Source organism: Gossypium hirsutum, chromosome A11, assembly GCF_007990345.1.
Source record: "Gossypium hirsutum isolate 1008001.06 chromosome A11, Gossypium_hirsutum_v2.1, whole genome shotgun sequence".
NCBI classification, from domain to species: domain Eukaryota; kingdom Viridiplantae; phylum Streptophyta; class Magnoliopsida; order Malvales; family Malvaceae; genus Gossypium; species Gossypium hirsutum.
In genome coordinates, this window is record NC_053434.1 from 77,430,442 (window position 1) to 77,442,829 (window position 12,388).

A 12,388-nucleotide genomic window follows, 5' to 3' on the forward strand; every position below is an offset into this window, starting at 1 on the left:
CTAAGTGACAATATCCGGACTAAGATCCGAAGGCATTTGTGCAAGATACTAATTCCGGGCTAAGCCCGAAGGCATTTGTGCGAGATACTAATTCCGGGCTAAGCCTGAAGGCATTTGTGCGAGATACTAATTCCGGGCTAAGCCCGAAGGCATTTGTGCGAGATACTAATTCCGGGCTAAGCCCGAAGGCATTTGTGCGAGTTATTAAATCCGGGTTAAGTCCCGAAGGCATTTGTGCGAGTTACTATAACCGGGCTATGTCCCGAAGGCATTTGAACGAGGAGCTATATCCGGTTAAATTCCGAAGGTACGTGATTTGGGAATGAATGATCTTGTTGTAAAAATTTCAGCTAATACTCTAGAAACATCCCAACATTGAGGTATGTTTCGTATGTGCTTGAATTTAGTTGAGCCCTTACAAATAAGTATTTGCTCAGTTGATAAACGAGCTACCGGCCTTTGGCTGAGTTGATCTTTTGTGTATGTACATAAGGGTTGGTATGTGAAGCAAGTATGATATCGAAAATTTGTGCATATGAAATTATCCGTTTAGCTATATAAATGCTATACTTTTGTTGTGCTGGAATTCCTTGCTCAAAACTTACTAAGCATAAATTGCTTACTTCGTTTCATTGCTCCTCTGTTTTATAGATTGGTTCTCCAGCTATCGGACTCGGGATCTTGAAGTCGAAGTCGCCCACACTATCAAAGCCCCCTTTTGGTAGAATTTTGGTTGAACTTCGAAATGGCATGTATAGGACTACCCGTTTGTTGTGGGTCGTGGACCCTTTGGACTTGTATAATTTTGGATAGCCATGCAAAAATGGCTTATATGTGTTTGAGTATAATGTTATAATCATTCGGTGTGGATATGCTTGACAAGGATTAGCCATAGGAATGGTTAATCACTATCATAAATTGTGCTATTTATGCAAAAAGGGCTAGTTGAATCATGGAAACCATGAAATAGGTAAAGTCTACCTTAAAGGCAGATGCTGACAGCAGCAGTGATGTAGATTTGGAAAATCACTAAAAATTGTAGGAAGGGAATTAAATAGTGAATAAATTATGTAAACAAACCTTGATGAATCTACTTTCATAGGAAAGTAACGAAACAATCATACGGACAGTATGTTAAGAGATATTCAGGTTCTCGTGAGACAGGGCCAGAACGGTTTCTGGATTTCCTGTTCCGACTTTGGAAATTCATTTCAAATTAACCAGAGATAATTAGGAGTCATACCATATATGTATAGATTCCTCTCTGAGTCTAGTTTCTATAGAAACAAACGGCATCAGTATTGAAGCTCTTCGCAGGGAGATATCCAGGTCGTAATGCGCAAAGGTCAGTGTAGTCGATCCCTATAACATGGGAGACTTTGACTAATAAACTGTACTAATTGGCCCGACCAAAAATTCTAGAAAAAAATATGTATATGTACATATGGGTTTAGTTTCAGGGAAAAATCACGAAACTGATTTTCGAGTTGTGAAACTCAAGATATGATTTTTAAAGCGACTAGTACGCAGATTGGCAGTGTCTGGGAAATTTTTTTTAAGGGGTTTAAAGTCTGTTAACACCTCGTGTTCGACTCCGGTGTCGGTCTCGGGTTCGGGGTGTTACAAATAGAACTTAACTTTTACCATTTTTACGATTTAGTCTGTTTAATTTAATTAACCATTTAAATATTGAAATTTCATAGCCATTTGACCCTTTTAACTAATAGAACTTAACTTTTACCATTTTTACGATTTAATTCTTTTCATTTAATTAACCATTTAAACATTAAAATTTCATAATGAAATTTTAATATGACCTTAATAAAATTCCATGAACATTAAAATAATAATAAAATAATAATTTACTCATTAGATTTGTGGTCTTGAAACTACTGTTCTGATTTTGCTGAAAACGGGTTGGTACAGGATAGGGACTACTACAGGGTTTTATTAGCTAAAAATATTCTTATAAATAATCTAGCCAACTGATCAAAGTTGTTGATGGATCCCTTGAGAAGTGACAGGTATACAGTTGAGTAGTATTAGAATGGGTCGTAGAGATAGCCCATCACTTCACATTGTCAAAAGCCTTGAGAATGTTCATGTGGTTGTTGTAATGAGCTAAATGGTCCTCCGGGTCACTCGCACCTATATAAGACAATTTAAGGAACTTGAAAGAAACAAATAGGTTGTGAGTCAACATAGAATGGGCTAAAGGTTCATTGGCATATCTCCAAGAAACTTCATGAGACTTAAAACCCTTAGCTTCAGACAATAACTCCAATGAGAGCTTCAATTTGTTTTTCATCAGAAATAACTTTGTTTCATGATTCCTACTCTGGACAATTGATAAGTTGAATATCTTGTGCCACTTCATTATTATCATGATCCTTATTATCTTTACAGATAGTAGACTACATTGTGCCTCCTAGTTCTAGTGCAAAAGGAAAATAGCCACCTTTGGCAACGTCTTTGGTTGCACACATATAACACCCCTAACCCGTATCCGTCGCCGGACTAGGGTTAAAGGTGTTACTGGACAAATCGGAATAGTTTACTAACATTTCATATTCATCATCCACAATCATAATCAAACATTACCATAGAGTCCCTTATATAGGTCTTCGAGACCTAAAGCATGCATTAGAAAGGGGTAGGGACTAAATCGAGCTCATACAAAATTTTTCAAAACTTAAACATTTTTCAAAGTTGTACAGGTCACACACCTGTGTGAACAGGCCATGTGCCTCAAACGGCTTTAGACACGCCCGTGTGTCTAGGCCGTGTCAAAACAGGGCATACATACTGACTTATCCACATGGCCATAAGACACGCCCGTGTGCCAGGTCATGTGAAAACTAGGGAGGCTACTAACTTGAGTCACACAGGCAGTCACACACCAGTGTCTAGCCCGTGGTTAAAATTGACTTGGCCACACGGCCTAGCATACGCCCGTGTGTACGATCGTGTGGTCTACCTAGGCTTATTGTAAAATGGCCCTTGAGCAACATGGCTGAGACACACGCCCATGTCTCTGCCCCTGTGGGCAAAAATAAGCCATTTTCAAGACCACTTTGCCACCATTTTAAGAGTCCTCCCTACAAGCATCAAAATCACAACATTTTATACCAAATTCTCAACCATTTTACAACCAAATCATACACCATCAATGCCATTACATTATCAACAAATTCCATTCTCAATTTACCAACCAAGTCATACCAAGTCTAAACCAAAATCATACCAAAGCATATGTTTCAATACTTCAATTTACATCATTCAATTTCATGACCAAAACTTATCACTTTCTCAAATAAACATATACCAATTCTTACCAAAATGACCAAATTCTATAGCCATTCAAAACACATCATATTGTTTATATTGCATCACATAATTCATACCAAGAACTCATTCATATACACAACCATAATCAAGCCAAATCACATGGCTAGATATATACATCACAAAACATAATCAACGTACTTCTAGCCTATACATGCCATACTCCAACATTTACACTTTCAAAATGTACCAAAATAGAGTTTGATAGTATGATGATGATCCTCGACCATCCCCAAGCTCCTGATAGCTACGATATCTATAAAACAAGGCAAACACACACAAAGTAAGCTTTCAAAAGCTTAGTAAGCCATATACAAATAAACTTAACAAATAACATCAATTCATTCATATAATTTAAGGTAAAATACATTCACATAGCCATATATCTCTTATATTTCATTTGAACATGATTCACATATACATATCATAACTCATTCTCATAGCAACTCATACTTATATCATATATTCACCAAGGTACATATACTTACCTTTCATTCTCAAACATAGTATACAATTCAAACATACCTGAGTTGGACACAAATTCACATAGTCATCTATTTTCTCAGAATGCCCATTAAACCGTTCAGAATCATAAGGATACGCAGATAGCTTGAAAAGCTCGTACAATGCCAATGTCTCATACATGGTCTTACATGTAATCAAATATTGATGCCATTGTCCCAGACAAGGTCTTACACGAAATCAAATATGATGCCAACGTCCCAGACGTGGTCTTACACGTAAATCATAAATTGATGCCAATGTCCCAGACGTGGTCTTACACAATAACACATATCGGATCCTATGTCAGGACATATATATCCTAACTATTCCTAAGGCTCGTACGGGGCTTTTCGGACGTCGGAACATTATTGATACTTTCTCGAATGTCTTATTTTTCTCAACTCATATATTCATTCATCATAGTTCAATAGAATAGAATCGATAGTAATTCAATTCAAAATACATTTATTTGTATATAGACTTACCTCGTATGGATTCGAATAGATAGAATCGGCTACTCAACGACTTTCGACTTTTCCCGATCTAATTCCGTTTTCTTTAATTCTTGATCTATATAAATTCACATCTAATTTTTTTATTCACCAAATCATTCAAATCAATCCACAAACACACATTTAGGGCATTACAAATTAGCCCTCACATTTTCACATTTTGACATTTTAGTCCATAATTCATAAAATCACAAAATACACCAAATTTCTTTAGACACATTCTTAGCCGAATATTCATAGCACTCATACAAGTCCACATATTGCATTTATTTCACATTTTAATTCCTCAATTTACAAATTTCACAATTTAGCCCAAATTACTCAAATTCATCAAAAATTCAAGGACAAAACTTAGTAATCTGACACATATCTTTAATTTACTAACATCAAACTTCATAAAGCTTATAGTTTCATCAATGGAATAACTCAAAATCATCAACAAAATTAGAAATTGAGACATGGGCTTGATAGTATACAAAGCAATGATCATAAAAATGTAGAAATTATTGAAAACAGAACAAAACTCGTACCTCAATCAATAAAAATCAAAGCCTAACCCTAGCTTGTATTTCTTTCTTTTTCTTTTGATGATTTCGGCAATATGGATGAATTAATGGCCAATTTCATGTTTTTATTTTACTTAACTTATAATTATTAATCAAATACCAAATTTGCCCTTTTATTAAACCATATAATAATCATTTAATGGATGGTCATTAATGTACATTAACCTTGTTAATGTTCCAATTACAACATAAGGACCTTTCATTTTCAAAGACATATCAAATAGGCACTTTATCAATTAGAAGGCCACTTTTACATTTTACGCGATTAGGTCCTTTTTGCAAATTAAGCACACAAATGATCAAATTTTCACAGGAAACTTTCACACATGTCAATCCACATATTTTAAGCACAAAAAATAATATTAAAATATTTTTGACTTGGATCTGTGGTCCTGAAACCACTATTTTGACTAGGGGCTAAACCAGACTATTACAACACAACTCTACGATCAATTGTTCATAGCAGATATTTTTCTGATCTAGAAGACGTTGACACTCTTGTTGTTCTTGGAACTGACACTGCTGAGCCAGGAGTTGTTCCTCAATGAGCCGCATCTTTTTTTGTATTGTAGTAACATGGAATTAAGGATTAGGTAGTTGTTGTTGTTAGGAACGTTGATTTGGAGGAACGACCACAATAGTAAACTGTGGTTAGGAAGCCAAACTAGAGAGAATTTGTTTTATAAGGTCATATTTTGGATCTTGCAGTGTAATAGGAGATAATGGGGTGTTAGAAATTAAAGGAGAGGCCACAATGACTAAGTTGGCTAAAGGAGTATTGAGAACATTCAAGAGTTGGGTTAGGGCTTCCATGATGGAAATGGTTGGGTGAGTTGATGTTTTGGTTTGGGTTGAGGGAAATTCAGTGTTAGTGGCGTCATTGGCATTCATTAGAATAGAGAACTTGAAGGGTTAGTGTTATTTTTTTAATGTGGTCATTGGTAACATCGTTCTAATTCTAAGACATTTTCAGTCAACACTCATCGCACCAATTGTTTATACAATGATACAGCAATAATAAGATCAAGGCGGAGCAAGGGAGGCTAGTTCACATAAAGAGGCTGAGAGTCTGAGCAGGGGACAAGAGGATAGGCTACTAGAGAAATGACTGCAAAGAGTAACTTTATGTTATCAAAAGTTCGATCCCTTCTCCATCTTCCTTTAAGGTATTTATAGGTGAGGTATCCTTGTCCATTGGCATGATGTGGCAGGATATACATTTAGCCCCATAAAATGCGTAAAGGATAATCATATCCATATATCATCGGACTTAATCAATATGAGGTAGTTATGCTTAAATAGACTCCTTATTGTCTTGGTAGTGACCTCACACTTAAACTTAGTTGGATGACTCCCTCGAGGTGGAATGGATGGTCATACTCAGAGGTAACGAGGTGGAGGTGGCCTACTGATATGCTATTTCAAAAGAAGTCAATGCAAAGGTCAACGATAGTGTTAACACATGTTTGAGTCGCGAAGAGATATAACAATACTAAATACAAAAATTATTTATTTCCAAACAAATTTCTAAAGTTAATTAAATTATTATTTCACTTTTTTATATGTTAAATATAGTATAATTTAATATAGTTTGAAACACCTGAAAAATATGTTATATAATAAGGGAATAAATTATATTAGGATCATCCTAAAAAGTATAGTTTATAGGCACTAATATAGTTTATAGGCACTAATAAAATAGTGTCAGGTCATTAAATTTCAAAGATAACAAAGTTTTATTATACACTAGTCTATATCTAATATCTTCTCCAACTTAATTTAAATTTAATCAAATTACTTAAAATAATTAATTTTTTAAATTATAAACAAATATATTTTCTTCTTTTACAAATTTAATCATTTTGTTTTTTTTCATAAGTTAATATGTTTTATTTTTGTGCAACTAAGTTTTTGAAAATAGTATTTTGGTACAATTTTTTTCATGTCATTGACACATAATTTTGGTAATTATTTTACCATAAATCCTGAACCCCAAACCTTTAGCTTGAACCTTGAATCCCAAGGTTCGAGGTTTGGATTTGGATCTAAGGTTCAAGGTTTGAGTTTGAATTTTGAGTTTAAGGTTCAAGGAATTGGGGTTACGAGTTACGAGTTTAAGATTTAGGATTGAGGGTTGAGGGTTTGGGATTCTAAATTTAGGATTTAAGGTTTATGATTCAAGGCTTGGGGTTTGAGTTCAGAATAAAAAATATTTACCAAAATTATATGTTTATGCAAGGAAAAAATTGCTGAAATGTTATTAAATAATTGGAAATGATTCATGAATAATGTGACGGGGAAGGTCCATAAAATAATTTTCCTATGGATGAGTGTATAATAATAATTTCATGTACTTAAATTTTAATGATGTAGCAAAATTTTATTAATGCTTCAAAACCTTAAAAAAAAAGAAAGAAAGAAAGTGTTCACACTCCACACCAATAAGAATGTTTATCTTCGAAGGCGGGATTTTAAAAGCATTCGTATTAGATTGTGCCCATTGTTTTAATATTTTTCCTATTTAAAAGAACTTTGTTAGTTGACTAAGCTAATTGGCCGTTCCCCAACAACAGTCAGCTACCACAACTCTTTTGGCTTGATTCGTCCTTTCGTCTATTGATCTGCTGATTACTATTTCTAATGGAATTCTAAACTAAGTGAGCTCATTGTGCATTTGTTCTGTTTAAAGTTATGAACAGCTTTTCGTAAGGGTAGGTGAAAAAGAAGAAGATTAAAACAAGGAACGAATTTCACAACTGCACATGAAATTGTATTCTAGCTTGTAGCCTTCTAATGCTAATTTTCAAGGCAAAGAGCTAAATTTTGGCTTGCATATGATACAATTAAAAAAAAAAAGAGTAAAAGAAAGAAAAGCAAAGAATAACTACTAAGCTAATTCACCTATAGCTATGTATGAAACCTTCGCGATCTACCGGAGTTATTATAGACAATATGGTTTCTTGCACCGGAGGAGGTTCCGACGAACTTGCCTGAGTACACCCAACAATCTTTTGGCATGTGTCGACCAGGCAGTGCCTGCATTTGGGGCAAGATGAATGGGCGCTTAGCCACTTATCAATGCACCGGACATGGAACCCATGGTTGCACTTAGGTAGAAGTCGCACGCGGTCACCTGCTGTAAAATCGGATAGACATATGATGCACTCAGAGTCCAAGCCGGGCAGCTTCAAGTCCGCAGAGTAGTTTACTGTTGGAAAGGTCTTCAAGGCTTTTCTCTTGACCCCTTTGTTTGCTAACCGACTAGAGGTGGTGGCTCCGGATTCTGAGGCTATTAAACTCGAGCACCTTAATGCACACCTGATGATGGAATTGAGTCCAAGTGAGCAAATAAGGGCACACAAGAGGACTGATAGAACCATAACAATGTTGGCATCGAAGCTGTTATTACGGGTGTACAGATCCGAAGAATTGTGGTGGATCTCAGAGCTTGGAGGAGATGCTGTAGTCGGTGTAAGCAACAACCTTCTAGAGTGGAATTCTCCAAGCAAACCTTGAAGAACTTGAGTGGGTATGGATATGGACATAGTTTTGGCAGGGTTAATTGTGAATATAAGATTGGGATTCTTTCTAGGAGGTTGTTGGACTAGGGGGCTTTATATATAGGAAAAGGTGGGAATTTGAATTTCTATCTTTGACTCAACATAAAAAATAATATGAAATTTACACAACACAAATACATACAAATGGAGGCTCTCAGGATAAGGTTTTCTTTGTAGTGAATTATAGTTGAGAATAATCTGAGGGTTTATACCACCGTCGGCACTTTATCTTTTATTTTATGTAGGATTACAACCATATGGTTACTCCACTGACTTTTGTGAAGCTCACCAAGCTTTCTTATCAAATAGGAAAAATCCCACTTTCTGCTGTAAAGAAAGTGCCACATCGGCAGTTGGCTTTCACGATCATATCTTGAAATGCTCTGTTGGACCCATTTCTGCAAGAGCCAGGAAGGAGCCATTAAGCTTTTCCCAGTGTTGAAATTAGTAGGAGGATACATTTCTCAATCCTAACGTTATTTCTTCAACAGTACTCAACTCGAGTGGGCATTTCAAGCTTCTACCCAGACAAAGATTTTATTTTTTTTTAAAATACAAACTTTGTTCTAATGTACTAAAGCGATAAACATGCCAAATTATTTTTGAGTCAGACTCCACTAGAAGCTATATTAATCCTTGTATCAATTCTCTTCAGCTTAATACGACAGTCATGAATTTATTTATTCCGTATATTGCTTTCATCCCATAGCCCTGTCCTTGCTGTTTTTTGCTTCATCGTCTGGTGGTAATCTTACTTACTGACTCATACAAATTTGGTAGCAGAGAAACAAATTGAAATTCGTAAGATTTTGGATTTTGTACTTCGATAGGATATCAAAACTACTGTTTGTTTTTTTGAGATCCGACCCTCAACTTGTTGGAGTTTTATCTTTTGGTTTTATCGAGAGTTTTAATCCGTATATAGAATGAGAATGTCTCGAAATACCTAAATTTTAAGTGGAAGCATTTTTCAATGTCATAATTGGTGAGGGGAAACAAAATCGTTTCAGTTTTTACAATTCCCCTATTCAGGCATTCCAAGATGTTATTCTATTAACTTATTAGAATTAAAAAAACAAAATCTTAGTCGGAAACAATGCGCTAAGGGTTTGAGCCCACAACAGATTTCAAGATATATGCAGAAGGTTTGACTGTTTACATTTTAATTTACACGAATGATTTTGGGTCCCAACCTGTAAGTCAGGCAAATGTAATATCATTCAAACGGTTTGATTTTCTGGCGCAAAAATTCAAAAAAATCCTCCGGATTCATAGAGCCATTGTCATTTCATTCTTCTTCTTTTTTTATCTTTTCTTTTTTATCTACAACTTTTGTTTTCCTCTTTTTAGAGATATGATATATGTACTGGGCGTCTTTTAATTGTCTATAATTAGCCATTTCGTAAAAACAAGATATGCAAAGGGACCCCTTAAGATTCCTTTCCGCCTTCTTTTGGTTTTCCCCACTTTAATACCAATTGGTTTTATTTTCGACTATCTAATGCAAGTGGCTGGTTGATCGTAACCTAACAGAATCAAATTTCTACCTCCTTGTGGCTCTAAACTGAGGCAAAATTCATAAGGAATATTTTCTTTTTCTTTTCTTTTGCTATTCAAAATAATTCAAGAGATCTTTGGTGAATTCTTTGCTATCTAATATTAAAAATCCAAATTGGATACTTAATGAAATTTATCACATCCAAAAACTGGGTTAGTAAAAATTGAGTCAATGAACCAAGAGTGGTCACAACTGAATTTTTATTTAGATAATATTTTGCTCATTTGATAATAAATAAATATCAATTATAGTCATTGAGTAGTGGTGGAGCTGTTATTGATGATTTGACCTTGAATCCCTTCACTCTCGTTAATTTCTATTTGGTGCAAATTTGTTTCAAACCCTTAACAAATGTCATCCCATATTTTTATTTTAGTTGCACAATTTTAAGAATAAGGAAGTGAGCAGTTTAGTGGTTTATTAACTTTTTAGTTATCTTAGTGGTCTAAGGTTTAAGTTTTAATGTTCACACTCTTTTATTTAATTTTTTTTACAATTTTTTTTCATCTGATTTAAGTGCTTGCCATCCACCCCTTTTTCACCATAAATAAGTTGAGGGTGCATGTTCCCCCTTTTTACTCCATGTCCCCGTCCCTTGCCATAATTGATGTGATCCCGGCCGCATCCTATTGTGGCTTAAATCGATAACACCAGGAATGGACTAAACACGAGGGCCCTAAGTGCAAAATGAAACTTAATTTCAGCTCAACGAGCTCAATCTGGGTTTTATCTAGCTCAATGGAGCTCAATTCGGTTTGATGCTAGCTCATTGAGCTTGATTCTAATTTATTTAATTTCGTGCATTTTAAGCTGCTGGAATAAATTTATCTATTTAATTGAGTTAGTTAATTTAGTTAAAGTTCAGCTCAAATAATTAAATTGCGTTTTAATGTGTCTAAATTCTGGACATTTTAATTTAGCTTAAATGTGTCTTAGTTAATGCATATTAATTTGTCAAGTTTAGGACAAATTTAATTCTTGTTCCTAATTAATTTGTCCAGCCGAATGTAGCTCATTTAAGTTGTCACAGCTACTACCGATTTAATATGCCTTAAGCTGATTAATTTTTTGAATTTAATGAGCAGCTACATGCATGGAACGGCATTAAAGTAGATGATGATTACTCTTTTTCATGTGGCTGTTAGTGAAGCTCAATGGACCTTGAGCTAAATTAAACTTCCAGCTGATGCTTTTAGTTTCTCTGTGTCTGTTCGTGAAACACCAAATGCCAAAAGGAGCTGATGCTTTCTTTTCCCCAAGCTGACCGTCCAACTCTCCAACCAGCTATGAAAACTTTCACATTTGCTGGAAAATTTCATTCACACTTGTGCACATTCGGTTATGTGTTTTCACACACAATGGACTTTTCAAATTCAGTTTCACACTTCTATGTCCATTGAAGTGATCTAAGCTGCTCATTAAGTTCAATGGCTCTTCAAATAACCAAGGCAGCTCAATTAACACTTATTAAATCACCTAGGCCGAATCTGTCCAGCAAATTTAGCTCATTTCAACTCTTTATCTAATGACCACAATTCAACTGATTCAAACCCCCAAGTGGTTGTCCAGTGACGTTCCCAAAGGCTGGAGAAGATTCCTGGAATTTTCTTGAATTATTCTGGAATTTTCAGCTCATTAAAAGCTAAAATCAAATGTCCATCTAGATACTCTTTTGTCCATTCGGTTAGCCTTAGACTTTCACTATAAATATTGTGTTATTTGCTAGTTGTAAAAAGACTTTTGCTCATTGTTGAATGTTTATAACATTTGTGAGTTTTTCAACTCTCTTAATTCATTTTAGACTCAGTTTGACTTATCTAGCTTGCTAGTGGCGTCATTTTGTTTCTTTGAACTTATCACTCCTAAACCGAGTGTGGCGTTCACCCTATTGATACCTATGGTTCCTAACTTCCTAGTTAGCGGGTCAAGGTCCTATCCGTCAACACCCATCCTTTTTAAGTGTCGTATAAGGTTTGGGTCAATACTCCCTTTAGTATTGGTTCTTCCTTGGCCTTAAGCCTGTTCCATCCATTTGAACTTTTCCATTTCCAAGTTATCTTATTTTCTTTGTTAGCTGAATCCTTAACATCATTCACTTAACCATTTTCTGTAACACCCCGAACCCGAGACCGACACCGGAGTCGGACACGAGATGTTAACAAACTTTGAAAATTTTTCCAGACACTGCCCAGTCTGAGTACTAGTCGCTTCAAAAATCTTATCTTGAGTTTCACAACTCGAAAATCAGTTTTGTGATTTTTCCCTGGAACTAGACTCATGTCCCCACCTATGTATTTTTTTCTAGAATTTTTGGTCGGGCCAATTAGTACAGTTTATTAGTCA

General features: G+C 35.2%; 1 protein-coding gene across 1 annotated transcript; it reads right to left on the bottom strand.

Moving 5' to 3' along the window:
• Positions 1-7,658: 7,658 nt before the first annotated feature.
• LOC107892094 (RING-H2 finger protein ATL78) lies at positions 7,659-8,974 on the bottom strand. Its single transcript, XM_016817084.2, has one exon. It carries the CDS (start codon positions 8,470-8,472, stop codon positions 7,825-7,827), a length of 648 nt encoding a protein of 215 aa, XP_016672573.2. The 5' UTR covers positions 8,473-8,974; the 3' UTR covers positions 7,659-7,824.
• Between the last annotated feature and the right edge of the window lie 3,414 nt (positions 8,975-12,388).

Coding starts and splice junctions, on each gene's coding strand:
- LOC107892094 (XM_016817084.2), bottom strand. CDS start 8,472: ATGTCCATATCCATACCCACTCAAGTTCTTCAAGGTTTGCTTGGAGAA.